This window comes from Maniola hyperantus, chromosome 17, assembly GCF_902806685.2.
Source record: "Maniola hyperantus chromosome 17, iAphHyp1.2, whole genome shotgun sequence".
In the NCBI taxonomy this organism is placed as follows: Eukaryota; Metazoa; Arthropoda; class Insecta; order Lepidoptera; family Nymphalidae; genus Maniola; species Maniola hyperantus.
The window spans coordinates 1,655,475-1,670,965 of record NC_048552.1 but is presented as its reverse complement, the minus strand read 5'-3'; the positions used below and the strand labels follow the sequence as shown (position 1 = coordinate 1,670,965).

Genomic DNA, 15,491 nt, shown 5'->3' with positions numbered 1-15,491 from the left:
CACAAAAAATATTACACAACTATTACAGAAACTAAAACTAAAAAATAATTGTATGCAAAGGCGGCCTTATTGCTCACAGCAATCTCTTCCAGGCAACCTGATCTATGTAGTTAAAACAATTTTGGTTGATTTCAGGTCGCGCCGTAGCTCTAGGTACTCTATGTCGAGTGATATGCTCGAAGCAATGCCGGGAAGAAGTTTTGGCCCCCTACCTCGCTCGCACTTACGCCGCTCTGCAACGCGGCCTACGAGACCCTGCCACAGCCGCCGCCGTAGTTTTGGACGCCGCTGATATATTTAGGTATGTAATCACTAAATGTGGATCCCCACCAGTGTTTCCATATGTAAATCGAGAATTACCGTGTTCAAGGGTTAAAATTACGGTGTTTCTAGATTAAATTACGGTGGATTAGCTAAAAGAATACCGTGTAAATTACCGTGTCATTTTTAAAAGAAAAAACGTCACGAATTTGCTTTTTAATCAACTATTAATATTATTCTGAATCTGACTCTCCTAGCATAGCAATATCTTTTTCATATACGGATTTATTCATATTAATATTTTGTTAAATCTCATTAGTTTTACATTTTACTCCTTCCTAATTGTTTGAATAAGGACGAAATTAGATTACTGAGATTTGATGCTTAAACCGAGAGCAAGAGAAATGTTGCCATTACGAAATATGCTTAGGTGACTGAGATTCGTACTCGTATTACGCAGTATATTATGAATTTTTAACGTGATTTTGTATTACGGTGACACGGTCAAGGTAATGGCCATAATATTACCTTGACGGTAGATTAGGGCTGAATAACGGTGCATCTACGGTAATTACCGTGTACATGGAAACACTGATCCCCACACTGCCAATTTATCCCGACAGGCGGCGCATAAGCGAACCGGCCATAGAGGTAGGATCATCTGTGGAACTGGCTATACTGAGCTGTCAATGCTAACCATAATATTGTCATTTTAAATAATAATTTGAACATATTTAAAAAACATATTTATCAACATTTTGCATCTTCTCCACTTTAAGTATATTTTTCATAGTTAATTTTCTTGTATTTCTTTTTTGTGTTTTTATAAATTGTATCTTATCAGTTAGTTAGTGCATATATTTATTTAAGAAATGTTGTGTACACATATTAAGGGTTACCGCTTAGATCTTAATCTATTGTTTTTTATTTTTATTTGGACCATTTATAGCTGAAACCTGTTTTGTGTGCCTTTATAATAAAAAAATAAAATAAAAAAAAATTTAAAAAAAAATTTGTCATTTCCCGAATCTAAGTAAGAAACTGTGAAGATGACGGCTTGCATTGGCCGGACCTCTTGTGGCGCTCTCTGAGATCAGTTTTACCTGTGGATCCCCATCAATAGTTTCTACAGTACGCGACAGAAAGTAATGTACATCAGCCTTTAGAATGACATTTTGTCTCTGTCACTTATACCTATATAACGTTTTGTCGGTCTCAACGACAGAGACAATGCTCTACAAATCTTGCTATCTCCTAAAGGTCGATGTACATTACTTTCTGCCGCGTACTGTACATTAATGTCCAGGCCGGAAAGAAAACAATTGATGGCCGAGTAATATTGAGAGCACGAGGCGAAGTCGAGTATTTCCAAGTGATTTTCGGCTCGGCTGGCACCTCGTCCTTTTAAATATTTAATACACATGATAGAAATGAGAAGTAAATTAAACTTACATTTACAGATTAGATTTGGATGGTGTGTTGGTCCTAGTACCAGACTTCATAACTGCTCTGGACCGTATCCTATCCGAGCGGGAGCCGAAGTTGGAATGCGGTCCCATAGACAAGCGCGAGCTGCGCAAGGCGGCTATCAGTCTGCTGTTGTCTCTGGTCGCCTTCCCGTATCATTATAAGGGGTTGGCGGTTCCGGAGTTTCCTGGCTGCAATGAGTAGTAAGTATTTCAATTTTGTAACCGTTTACCGGTATTTTGGTACAGTCTACCAATGCGCACATGGCCAGCGTGGTAGACTATGGCCAAACCCTTCTCACCCTGAGAGAAGATCCGTGCTCTGTAGTGAGCCGGCGATGGGTTGATCATGATGATGAACCGTTTAGATTCTAAAAGACAACTGCCACTTTCTAGTAGCTAGTTTAGTTTTGTTATCAACTATAACAAAACTAAACTGAGTTGTCGATCAATTTGGCGCATTAGGTTCGGACTTAATTTTATTTGTAACTAGATGATGCCAGCGACTTCGTGCACGTGAATTTAGGTTTTTAAAAATCCCGTGGGAACGCTTTGATTTTCTGGGATAAAAAGTAGCCTATGTCCTTCCCCGGGATGTAAGCTAACTCTGTACCGAGTTTCATCAAAATCGGTTAAACTGCTGGGCCGTGAAAAGCTATCAGACAGCCAGACATATTAGTATGGATTTTTTTCTTTTTTCCCAGACATGGATGGGGTTTTCTAAGGAACTAAGGGACTATCTGTCATATATTTTGTGACAGATAGTACCTTAGTTCCATCGTGTTTCTATCTTCCACCTCCACCTCCTGCGTGTCATACTGTACAGACACTGGACAATTTGGAGTAGTAGAAATGGGAACCCATCCTCTTCGATTCGTGACTTCATAAATATCTGAAGATGGCACATTTCTTGTAACAGAACATGTCACCTGACGCTACAGATTTTCGCACGCTTTGGGCTAGTTTTAGGAGACTGCTTTGTGACGTCATCAATGTCTATAAATGGCGTATTTCTCGTAGCGGCGGCATGACACTAGGCGAGTACGCACGCGGCAGACTCTCTCTGGTGTGCGTGTCGGCCGTGCAAGTGGAGAGTTCAGAAGCGTTGGCCGTGCCGCTTCTAAGCGCTTTGTACCTCTGCGTGCGACATAACGCATGCGTTACCACTACCAAGGTACATAGCGCGCCCCCTGGCTCCACTGTATCCCACGCTTCGGACTATAAAGGTAAGTGAATGCGCAAGGCATGACGTGACATGACAACCAATCACGGACACTGCGCCCGTCGCGTCCCGTAAATGAAACCCAAATTATGAGTTCTGCGCATTCAAGGCCAGTTTAGTTTCTTGTCCAGTATTATACCAAGTAGGTATGGTTCAAATCTTTTTTAACCGACTTCAAAAAAAGGAGGAGGTCCTCAATTCATCGGAATATTTTTTTTTTTGCCCCGGCGAACTTCGTACCGCCTAACAGTCGATTCTTTAATTTTTTTTAATACTTTAAATTTTTCTCTCCGTAAAAACCATCCTCGTACTTCAAGGAATATTATAAAAAAAGAATTAGCGAAATCGGTTCAGCTGTTCTCGAGATTTGCGATCAGCAACACGATTCATTTTTATATATATACAGATTACACAGAACGGATGACGTGAATTTGGTCATTTATCAGCTTTATTGTATATTTTGTACTGTAACTTAATTACATATTTGGTAATCATTGCATCATAATCACAGCTAATACACAATCGTTATAATCTAAGTAAACTGTAGTTACATTACACACATACATCAAAATTTTGTAATCACGCACACGCTACATTTTGGTTTGCTACGCCATGCAACAGCTGCCAACATTGGGTCTGGATTTTGTGTGCTGCAAATTGGATTACCTCCCAAAATATAAAAGTTGACACTTTTTACCGACTTAAAGATGTAGAAATTTTCAACTTTTTAGTGGATATTTTGAGTCATAAGTTAAGGTCATTGAACAATTTCAATACAATTTCTCAATATGACGTGCCAATATGTACTTGAATTGGGTGATAGTCCGTTAGGAGAGCTGTATTACCTATAGTACTCGACAGGTCGAGAAGGCAATCGGGGACGGAACGCCCCGCACACTCGCACAGCCGCTGCGCTAACCCGATGCGGGTGACGTGCGGGTGTACGGGGTATCCCCTCGCCTCATGCCCCGATTGCCATCTCAAGCTGAAACGGGCTATCGGTGTTTGGAACGCTTTCTTACCTTTTTCCGCCCACTTTGTAGTCAGGACGCTTTTATGAGTCTATTGGCTCTCAGGTCAGGTGCTCTTAATTTCAGTCATATACAAAACATTAAGAGTTCTCGCAAACTTTCTTAAAGTTGAGAAGGAGGAGTGAGGAAATTTTATGCAAAGAAAAATTCGCTTCTGATTCTTAAGTACTTAATAAGTTGCTATAAATAAGTACTTATTGCAAGAATTATAACCATAAAAACAATTGGGATAGCAAGTTTCAACAGCTACTAGCTTATTGGATAAAAAAGTAAGGCGACTCGATGAAAATGAGCTACTTAGTTGATTGGATTTAAAAAGACTAGATGAAAAAGCGCCTGTTTAGTATATAACAGCGTTATATTATGGGGGGTGTTTTAGCACGGTCGGATAGCAGCGGGCCGGCGAGCGCGGAAGGCTCGCAGGACGACTTCGCAGCCGACGTTAGGGAGCTAGACCCATCTTCGCCTGTTTTCGGTAATTTCGACTTTATTTTGCTATACTGTAGGAATGATATTTGAATAAAAGATAGTTGATGTTTTTTGTACTGGGAGACACTTGACCCGAGAAATAATCTACGGCGGCGTTATTCTTATCTCTTATGAAAGAGAGAGATAAAAGATAAGAGTTACGCATTAGACAGAGAGCCATTTATTAAATCTCAGGCTGCAGCGCTGTGCAAGCTGGGTCGCTATTTGTTGAACCATCTTTGCGGAGTGATCCTTCTGTACCTTCAAGGTACTAAGTATTCTGTGGCAATATTGTCGAGTACATTTAGTTCTTAAAAATCTCTGCTATTTTTCGGAATATAAATTGCTGTCTCCAGGATTTTGAAAATCCCGCGGGAACTCTTTAATTAAGTAGTGCCTATTTGGGTTATTTATGAATGTGTATTCAAATATCATCCGAATTCCGAACACGTGTGTTATAATTATGTATTATAATATTCAAATGCTTTTTATCTTCTTTTCCATTATGTTACGGCTTGCTGAACTTTGTTTTCGTTCATCTTTATAACCTTAATTCACCAGTTAGTAAAGTCATTAAAATACCCATCAATTTACTTTCCTTCAAAAAGTCTTTAAAAATGTTATAATAATGCATACATTTTGAGTACGCACTCGCTATATTTGCGCTATGTGTCATGTCTAGTCATGTAGTTTACCCTTAGATTAAGGACTAAAATGAAAATCATACATTTTACGTGACAGTTGACACAAACATGACACAGCAAATATGGAAAGTGTGTTCTCAAAATGCATTCACTGTCGTTTATTTGTATAATTTTCAAAAGAAGATTTAATTGCCGACACATCCCTTTTCATCCATAAAAAGTTATTATCTTCTTTAGAAATGTTTATGTATTATGTAGGTACCCATTATTCTTTAGACTTACTACTTGTCTACTACCTGACCTGTCATATTTGTGATGTTGAACCTGTGGTTGAACTTCAAATCGATCTTCAAATATATATTATGTTTATCTTATGTATGTCTGTGTGTGATTTAAGTATGGGCTTTTTTATTGGTCCTGCTTATAATTTAGTTTTCCACAAATTGAAAACTCAGCTAAATGGACAGATTTAAAAGGGCAAAAAGCGTCCTTGTACGTGTAATCTGCAGCACTGTACGTTTACCGAAAAGATGCCTATTCACTCTTGTTTTAAAAAGATCTGTCAATCTAGTTTCAAGAGTTGTGTTATAACCAAGATAACCAATGGTACTAGTTCTGAGCGCGACTAAATTTTAGAGTATTCGCCTTTTTTTTCTTACCAATGTAAATGTAAATGAAAGGGACAGACAAACCTAATTCAATTTAGAACTGTAAAACCTCGTAACTTTAGGTGCCAGTCGTGAGCCTATTGTTTAAATATGTAGAGCACAAATGTAAAATTCATGTTCCGTCCTTTTTTGGCCATATTAAGAAGAAAAAGACGCAGATACTCTAAAAGAGAAAAACATCAGAGTCGATGCCACTGTGGTTCGAAGTAATATATCTTTGATTCGATCGTAAAGCAATGTTATAGGGGCGGCACTAGTGGTACGCGCGACGTACCTCGTGTGCCATAGACTGATATCCTCATGGAAAGGGGACTTGCAAGTTTCGCTCGCTGCCTTGGAACTTCTCTCGGGACTTGCCAAACTGCATTCTTCTAAACCTGGTGAGTAGTAGTTTTCTTTTGAAAAATGTATTGTTGATTTGAAGATGTTGATAATAAATTGATATTTTATTTTGCATTTCATGCCCTCAAGAGTTTATGATAGGTGAGACTTTTTGCTATGAATTTAACTATTTTGATGATTTCGTCCAGATTTCACAAACAGTGGTGCAAAAAGACAAAGAAAGATCGGGCACGAAATTGAGAAATCGCTGAAACCTTGAAAGTTGACTAGTCATCCATTTCCATACAGTATTATAAATGCGAAAGTGTGTCTGTCTATTTGCTAGTTTTTCACGGCCTACCCGTTTTTGAGGAAATTTGGCACAGAATTAGCTTAAATCGTCCCGGAAAACCTGAAAGTTCCCACGGGATTTTTTAAAACGTCATGGACATCATCTCTTTGGCTAAAAGATAGCTTACATCCAGGATATGGTTGAACATAAGCTACTATGTATTTATCAACTATCCACAGGATTTTTAAAAACCTATATCCATGCGGGCGAAGTCGCGGGCTTTATCTAGTACTAGCTGATGCCCGCGACTTCGTCCGCGTGGATTTCGGTTTTTGAAAATCCCGTGGGAACTCTTCGATTTTCTGAGATAAAAAGTCCTATGTCCTACCCCAGGATGCAAGCTATCTCTGTACCAAATTTCGTCAAAATCGGTTGAACGGACGGGCCGTGAAAAGCTAGCAGACAGACACACTTTCGTATTTATTATATTAGTATGAAAGTATGGATTTTTATAAGATACAATGGGGCCGATTCTCTTGTACACAATCTCTAAACTAAATTTACAGGTCTACATCTAGTGCTATCCTTTTCCGCAAGCAACATTATGAACGTGTCATTTTAGTTTAGTTTAGAGATTGTATACAACGGAATTAGTCCAAATATACGTGTTTGTCACAGACGCGATCGAGCGCAAACGCGCGGTGCGTTGGATCTGCGACTACATCGGCGTACAGTGCGGCCGGCCACCGCAGGCGCACTCGCGCGATCTGCACTCGTGCGTCGTGGCCGCGTACACGTGCCTCGCGTCGTGGCTGTGTGCGCCTCTACTGGCTGACCCCGACTGCCTCGCGGCGCTGCTCGAGGTCGTCGAGCTGGGCATCTCCGGCTCCAAGAGCCAGGGTATGTAGGCCTTTGGGCTCTGAACAACAGTAAAGATAGGAAGAGAGTGTGCGCATAAATACGTACAGGGCGACAAGGCTATCTTGGCGCGCGGCGAATATCGGAACTAACGTTGCCGTCAAGTGTCCCCTTTGTTCTTGATTGAATATTCGGAATGTTGTTATGCTTTGTTCTCCAACAGCGCCCCCCTGTCAATATGATTTAAGTGCCAAGAGAGCCTTGTCATACTGTACTTTCCTACAGCGCGGAAAGTGAAAAGATAGCTGAAGATCCAATCGCGCAGCAGACAGACACCTCCGCCTTCGTGCCTCACTTTTAGGTGGTGTGGTGCGAACAACACCTAATAGAGCAGTTATCAAGTAAATCACCCACTGCGCAGGTTCAAGGTCAGCTTTATATGTCGAACTTTCTGATACAATCAACTTCATAACCCCGTAACACCCGTAGGGCGATTGTCTAAAACCTGCATCACTCATTATTACAATCTCAATTGTTCTGATTGGCTGAATTTGTGCGATTCTTGTTGCAACAATGCATTGTAGCCAATAGTGAGCGAGCGTTAACCAATCAGAGACGATTGCGATCGTGACACTGTAGCTGTCATTCTCCCGCAATCGCGCAGCAGGATAACATGACTGATGTCATGTTATAATGGTATTTTGGTGGTATACATATATTGGACTGTCCGGTCAAAACTATTTAGGTACACGAAAATTGCGCATAAGCTTCGCGTCTACCAAGCGTCCGATGCCTGAATTTTTTAATTCCAAAATATTAATTAATAGTTTGTTCAATCCTGAACATATTATGAATCTATTTATAGTTTTCTGCCCTCCTTTAATAAAGTACGAACCAAAACGCTGTCATAAGCACTCAACTCGAGCAAATCAAAGTTAAAATTATCCCACCTTGTCTTTCCATTTCCTTACTTGCATTTTAGAGCCTCGATAAGATGAAAGTAAAAGACAAAGTTAATATACTTAGCACTATCTTTAATAATTTTTTTTGTCCATAGGTAAACCTGGCGAAGCGCCCAAAATGAAGGATGAAAAGGAATTGAAACCTGTATCAATGCGTGTGAGAGATGCTGCCGAATCGCTGTTGATGTTGATTTTGGAACAGGTATTTAGTAAAAAACCCTAAACATAAAAATAATCCTAAAACCCCTGAAGCTTTAAGAAATTGATCCCAGAGGATCCTGTATTGAAAGTTAGTCCAAAGGAATTTGTGGCAGTCTCCACATATTTGTGTTTGGTGGTGAATAAAGTATATACAACATACAATATACATACATACAGAAACTAAATATCGCCACGGGTTCTTTAACCTCTTGCCATAGATCTTCAATCGCACTAACGAAGTTAAATAAGTGCCTAATGCTATAATGCTATTTTCAAAGAGTAACTCAAATAACCAAAAAATATTTTTTAAAATGCAACTTTACAATCTTGGGTAATTTTGGCTACCAGTGCGAAGCCAAGATGGGTCGCTTTAGTAACACATCTAGCAGGGCTGCAGAAAAACAAAGAATTGCTGACAGAACATGATCTATTCGGCATAGGCAAATATGTTCAGGTTGGAACAAGTGACGGCGGTAAATGATGCGACTTGGAGTAGTTTTGTCTACCAGCGTTAAGCCATAGGAAGCTCTGGAATTATGTGACCGACGGTAGTCAGTAACACATTGTTTCTTATATTGCAATTTTGACGTGATTGTGAGTTTCAATATGTTCAACTCTACCAGGGCTGCAGAAAATCAAAGAATCGCTGATAGAAGAAGGTGTTGATGTTCAGTTCAGTTCAGAGCCTCGATAGCTCAACGGTTAAAGGAGCGGACTGAAAACTGAAAGGTCGCCGGTTCAAATCCCACCCGTTGTATTGTCGTACATACTCCTAGCACAAGCTTTACGCTGAATTGGAGGGGAAAGGGGAATATTAGTTCGAAATTAACTTGGCTAATATTCTTCAAAAAAATCGCTTTTCATTGCGTACCTACCTACTCGTTTAACTAATTTGAAATTTCATTAAAATAATAGTGTTAATTCACGTGTTCAGGTAGGAACAAGCGACGGCGGTAAATGGTGCCGACTGGACGAGCGTTGGCTATCGGCGTTGGGCCACGGGAAGCTCCGGCATTTCGTGGCAGATGGGAACACGTTGTTGTCTCTGTTGGAAGAGCCGCTTGCGAACAGCCAAGAACCGCAGCCTACCATTGTTGGTGAGATTTTAAACTGAGCAACATTTTTTTGATTTTTGTTAGATTCAGATTCAGATTAAAAATGATTAAATGAATAGAATAGAATAGAATAGAATGTTTTTTTTATTCATGTAAACTTTTTAAAAGTGCTTATGAATAGTCAGGTAGTTTTAATTTAGTTTTAATGAGTTATTCTGCCACTAGTGAAGTTATTAGCTTTTATAACTCAAACTGATAAGGTGCAATTTTTAATGGAAGTATCAAATATGCTTTTGGTAGTGAATTTTTCACGTTTTATTGAAACTAGCTTATGCTCGCGACTTCGTCCGCGTGGACTACAAAATTTCAAAACCCTATTTCACCCCCTTAGGAGTTGAATTTTCAAAAATCCTTTCTTAGCGGATGCCTACGTCATAATAGCTATCTGCATGCCAAATTTCAGCCCGATCCGTCCAGTAGTTTGAGCTGTGCGTTGATAGATCAGTCAGTCAGTCAGTCAGTCAGTCACCTTTCCCTTTTATATATATAATATATAGAAGAAGATGTATAAAACAGTAAAGTGTGTATTCAGTGATTATTCGCTGCGGCTGGGGTCGCTTCGCCTGGTCGCTCAGCAGCAGAGGGGCGCCGCGGTGTGCGGGGCGGGGAGGCGCGGCGTGCGCGCGGCCCGTGCCCATGCTGGAGCCCCCTCCCCGCGCGCCCCCCGCCTGCCTGCCGCTCCCCGCCGCGCCGCCCTGCGCCGTGTGAGTGACATACCACTACACACCCACCAACCCACCATACCACTTACACACACACACACACCTAACACTGTAAGTGTCACTCATACACCCATCATCATCATGGCCAACCCACGCCGGCTCACTACAGAGAACGGGTCTCCTCTCAGAGTGCGAAGGGTTTTGGCCATAGTCTAAATATATAAAATGAAAAGGTGACTGACTGACTGACTGACTGACTGACTGACTGACTGACTGACTGACTGACTGATCTACCAACGCACAGCTCAAACTACTGGACGGATCGGGTTGAAATCTGGCATTCAGATAGCTATTATGACGTAGGCATCCACTAAGAAAGGATTTTTGAAAATTCAAACCCTAAGGGGGGTAAAATAGGGTTTTGAAATTTGTGTAGTCCACGCGGACGAAGTCGCGAGCATAAGCTAGTTTATTATAAATGAGAAAGTGTGTTTGTTTGTTGGTTTATTGGTTTGTTGGGCTGTCCTTCAATCACGTCGCAACAGAGCAACGGATTGACGTGATTTTTTGCATGGGTATAGATAAAAACCTGGAGAGTGACATAGGCTACTTTTTATCCCGGAAAATCAAAGAGTTCCCAGGGGATTTTTAAAAAACCTAATTCCACGCGGACGAAGTCGCGGGCATCAGCTAGTGAATATGTAAGGGGAAGTTTGAAATTAGCGTCAGTGCAATGGTAGAAAAGATGAGGGGATGAGGGCTGGCATGGTATCGGCATATAATGCGGAGGAAAACTAGAAGAATGTTAAATATGCATGTGGAAGGAAAAAAGAGGAGAAGACGACCAATGAAAAGGTGGTCGGATTGCGTGAAAGAGTATATGCGTGTAAAAGGGGGTGGATAATACGTTGATGAATGACAGAACTGTGGAACCAACTCCCATCGGCGGTGTTCCCACAAGATTATAACATGGGCAGTGGCGTGCAGCTGATAGAGGCATAAACGCACTGCTTACCCTCGTTGTAATAAATCAATGCTTATTTTTCATTAAAACCTGCCGGAAAATAAGTTCATACCTAAATGCATACCCTGGCTTGAAATCCTGTGCACGCCACTGAACATGGGGTTATTCAAGGGCGGACCAACAAATTCCTAAAAGGCCGGTAACGCATTGGCGGTTCCTCTGGTGCTGCAAATCTTCATGGGCGGCGGTAATCACTTAACATCAGGTGACCCGCCTGCTCGTTTGCTCGCTATATCTATATTTAAAAAAAAAGAAGTGAGTGGAAGAAGAAGACATGTTGTGCCGACCCCACGTAGCGTGGGATAAGGTAACGAGAAGATCACGTAATTAGAAAATGCGCTTTGATTCCCAGTGACGCAGCGTTCCCCACACTAGACGCAGTACTGCGGCAACTTAATGACCCAGAAGCTCCCACACTCTTCCGACTCCTGGAACAACAGGCCGCCATCGAGAAACGAGTCAGGGAAAGCGAGGATAATGTTGTAAGTATCGCTTCATTTTTAGGGTTCCGTACCTCAAAAGGAAAAACGGAACCCTTATAGGATCACTTTGTTGTCTGTCTGTCTGTCTGTCAAGAAACCTACAGGGTAGTTCCCGTTGACCTAGAATCATGAAGTTTGACAGGTAGGTGGGTCCTATAGCTGGCTTTAGGGGGAAAATCTGAAAACCGTGAATTTAGGGTTAGATCACACAAAAAAAATTAAACTGTGGTCATGAACTAATAATTAGTATTTTCAATATTTGAAGTAAGATAACTATATCAAGTGGGGTATCATATAAAAGGGCTTTACTTGTGCATTCTAAAACAGATTTTTATTTATTTTTATGCATCATAGTTTTTGAATTATCGTGAAAAATGACGAAAAAATACGACTGTAACAAGTGCGAGCCTGACTCGCACTTGGCCGTTTTTTTAATACATACCAAAAATTGCGTAACCCACAGGATTCGAACCTGCGTCTTTTGGGTTCACTATAGACCGACGTGAAGTGACTGGATGAGAAAGGCTGAGGACAGGGTGTGGTGGCGATCATTAGGGAAGGCCTATGCCCAACAGCCCTTATTATTAAGGAATAGTAAGTCCAGCAGTGGATGGTCCTCGTGCTGATAAATAAAGAAAATAAAGAAAATGTTTTTAATTTGACCAACAAAAGGATCGTATTGGTGTTAGTAATTACACGAAACTTAAACCTATTTGTTAGTAAAATATCTATAACTACTTAAATATTATAGCTGATGATAATGAATGCTCCTTTTTCATTTGTTCACCCTTTTGGATCTTGTAACTAATTGAATATGCTTGAAAAAGTTTTATTTTATTTTATTTTTATTTTTTATTTTATTCGGTTTTTGCAATCAACAGCGATATATACAATATAATTTTACATAATAACAGACTGAAAATAAGGCCAAATAGGGTTACAGTTATTTTAAGTATATTATTACAAATTTATTATTAAAGCAACATTCTTTTTACTCAGATGCCTGAAGAGTACGTGCCGCCCGAACCCGTAACCGAGTTCCAGACCGCAAGATTGTTTCTCTCACACTTCGGGTATTTGAACATCGGCGGAGACAAAAAGGTATTTTTCCTTTTATCTTGATACACCCTTTAGCTTCACCTCAGAACTCTTGGTCGATCAACGAATAACAGCACTACCCAGTACCCATATTATAAATGCGAAAGTGTTTTTGTTTGTTGGTTTATCTTTCAATCACGCTGCAACGGAGCAACGGCTCGAGGCGATTATTTACATGGATACAGTTAAAGACAGGTGACTTTTTCAAAGAGTTCCCACGGGATTCTAAAATATGTACCTATATCAACGTGGACGAAATGTGGCACCAGTAATTCTTTTCCTTACAGTATTTTTTTTGGCGATCTTGTAATTATGTCAAACGAATCATTTTCTTGATTGTCCAATCAATATCCAGGGTAACCTGCCCATCTGTCTGCTTTGGATAGTTCAGCCGTGGGGTTCTTATTTACTCATTGGAGGTTAGATGCTACTTGACAAAGCCATCCCAGAGGTTGCAGAAGCCCTTCTTTGCCCTTAAATTTCAGAGATCTTGTAAATATGTTATCCCAAAAGGTTCATTTTCTTGATTGTCCAATGTCCAGGGTAACCTGCCCCGTCTGACTGCCTTGGACAGTTCAGCTGTGGGGTTCTCAGCTGCTCTCAGGAGGTTAGACGCCACGGGCAGTCGCGCGGCGCTCACTGTGCACGTGATGTACGCGCGAGCGGGACAGCGCAACGCGGCGGACATCATCGCCAACGCGACTGGTGATGCCGTCTCGCCTGCCTTTGTGCGGATGCTGCGCGGGTGAGTGAGACAGCCTTAGACAGTTCCCCTGCAGGGTTCTCCCGCTCTAAGAAGAAACAAGTCGCTATGATCTGAACGCATAAGTGGGACATCCCAACGTGGGTAACATAACCGCCAGTGTGACAGGTGATGTTGTCTCATCTGCTTTCGTGCGAATGCTGCGTGGGTGAGTAAGACAGCATTAGACAATTCCCCTGCCAGATTCTTAGTCGCTCCAAGCAGTCCTGCGGTGCACACGGCACGTTTGATTGTTCTCCTTTGTATTTCAAGGGTTTTCGTGAATGTTATTCTTGGTAATAACCACAGAGCTTTTACTGGTTCTTCTTGGTGCGGGCATTCTGAACACTGGTATAATATGCGACAAGCCGAGATGGCAATCGGGGTACGAAGCGGAGGGACGCTCCGCACACCCGCACTATCCCGCACCGGCGTAGTGCGGGGGCCGTGCGGCTGTGCAGCGCGTTCCCATCTCGACATGTATGATGTGCGCGTACTATCGATTACCTTAATTCGAAAGCGCAAAAGTTCTTCTTCTTCTTCCTTACCTTATCCCACGCTACGTGGGGTCGGCACAACATGTCTTCTTCTGCCACTCATTCCTGCCATTCGTCAACGTATTATCCACTTCTTTTTCACGCATATCCTCTTTCACGCAATCCATCCACCTTTTCTTTGGTCGTCCTCTCCTCTTTTTTCCTTCCACATGCATACTTAACATTCTTCTAGTGACATGGCTTTCTTCACTCCGCATTATATGTCCATACCACGCCAGCCTATTACCCCTCATCTTTTCTACCACTGGCGCTACTACGAAAGCGCAAAAGTTAATTCGAATAAAATAAAATATATTTGTGTGTCGGTAAGGTTGGGCACCCCCGTCCGCGTGCAGGGCCACGCGGGCTGGACGGGCCACGTGCGCAGCAGCTACGACGCGCAGCCCCGCCTGCCCTCCGACCCGCCGCCGTCGCCGTCGCCGTCGCCGTCGCAACACCCGATGACGCCCAGCGTTTACGACGGCAGAGAGCAGGTACAGTAGAGACAGAAGACAAGCGGGGTGATTACGTAAAACATTGCAGTAGCGACAGCAATGCGACAGTTCATTTGCTGTCTCTCTTTTTCTTCTTCTTATTTTGCTTTGTGGCTATTGCTGTCTCTCTCTAGCCGCTGTTACGTGTGACGTTTGACAGCATTGTCGCAAGTCCGTCGCGAGATACGTAATCACCCCGAAGGACCTCCGTCTACCCGCGAGTTGCATCATCATCATGGTCAACCCATCGCTGGCTCATGGGTCTCCTCAAAGGTTTAGGACATTGTCTGCCACGCTGGCCCAGTACGGATTGGCAGACTTCACACACCTTTGAGACCATTATGGAGAACTCTCAGGCATGCAGATTTCCTCACAATCCTTCACCGTTAAAGCAAGTGATATTTTAATTACTTAAAAACCGCACATAACTCCGAAAAGTTCGAGTTGCATGCCCGGGATCGAACCCCCGACCCCTATTAGAAAGTCGGGGCTGAACATGTTACCTCCAAACTATGAACTCGTACATATAACAGTTAGTTGTTATTCGCCAGGTATTATACTGGTCGGACTCTACGGACGAGATAGCGTTCGTGGTTCCGTCGGGCCACGAGCTCGGCGAGGCGGACGACCACAGTGACAGCATGAAGTGCGACGTGGACGGCTCGTGCCTTTCCGTCAAGTAAGTTTATCATCATCATCATCATGATCAACCCATCACCGGCTCACTACAGAGCACAGGTCTCCTCTCAGAGCGAGAAGGGTTTTGGCCATAGTCTACCACGCTGGCCAAGTGCGGATTGGCAGACTTCACACACCTTTGAGAACATTATGGAGAACTCTCAGGCATGCAGGTTTCCTCACGATGTTTTCCTTCACTGTTAAATAATATCTATATATATATATATAATCATAACTCCGAAAAGTTAGAGGTGCGTGCCCGGGAT

General features: G+C 42.0%; 1 protein-coding gene across 6 annotated transcripts in view; it reads left to right on the top strand.

Moving 5' to 3' along the window:
- The window catches only part of LOC117990207 (ral GTPase-activating protein subunit beta), a 31,329-nt gene that overhangs the window by 12,283 nt on the left and 3,555 nt on the right, over positions 1-15,491 (top strand). For 5 of the 6 annotated variants that reach the window (XM_069504335.1, XM_069504332.1, XM_069504334.1 and 2 more), the window contains 14 exons: positions 136-301; positions 1,722-1,931; positions 2,748-2,953; positions 4,360-4,455; positions 6,006-6,140; positions 7,052-7,273; positions 8,289-8,395; positions 9,329-9,491; positions 10,042-10,213; positions 11,548-11,677; positions 12,677-12,778; positions 13,318-13,520; positions 14,385-14,547; positions 15,099-15,226. In XM_069504335.1, coding sequence (XP_069360436.1) covers positions 136-301; positions 1,722-1,931; positions 2,748-2,953; positions 4,360-4,455; positions 6,006-6,140; positions 7,052-7,273; positions 8,289-8,395; positions 9,329-9,491; positions 10,042-10,213; positions 11,548-11,677; positions 12,677-12,778; positions 13,318-13,520; positions 14,385-14,547; positions 15,099-15,226 — 2,203 coding nt within the window. The remainder of the gene's footprint in view (positions 1-135; positions 302-1,721; positions 1,932-2,747; positions 2,954-4,359; positions 4,456-6,005; positions 6,141-7,051; positions 7,274-8,288; positions 8,396-9,328; positions 9,492-10,041; positions 10,214-11,547; positions 11,678-12,676; positions 12,779-13,317; positions 13,521-14,384; positions 14,548-15,098; positions 15,227-15,491) is intronic. The other variant, XM_069504333.1, reaches the window with a different exon arrangement.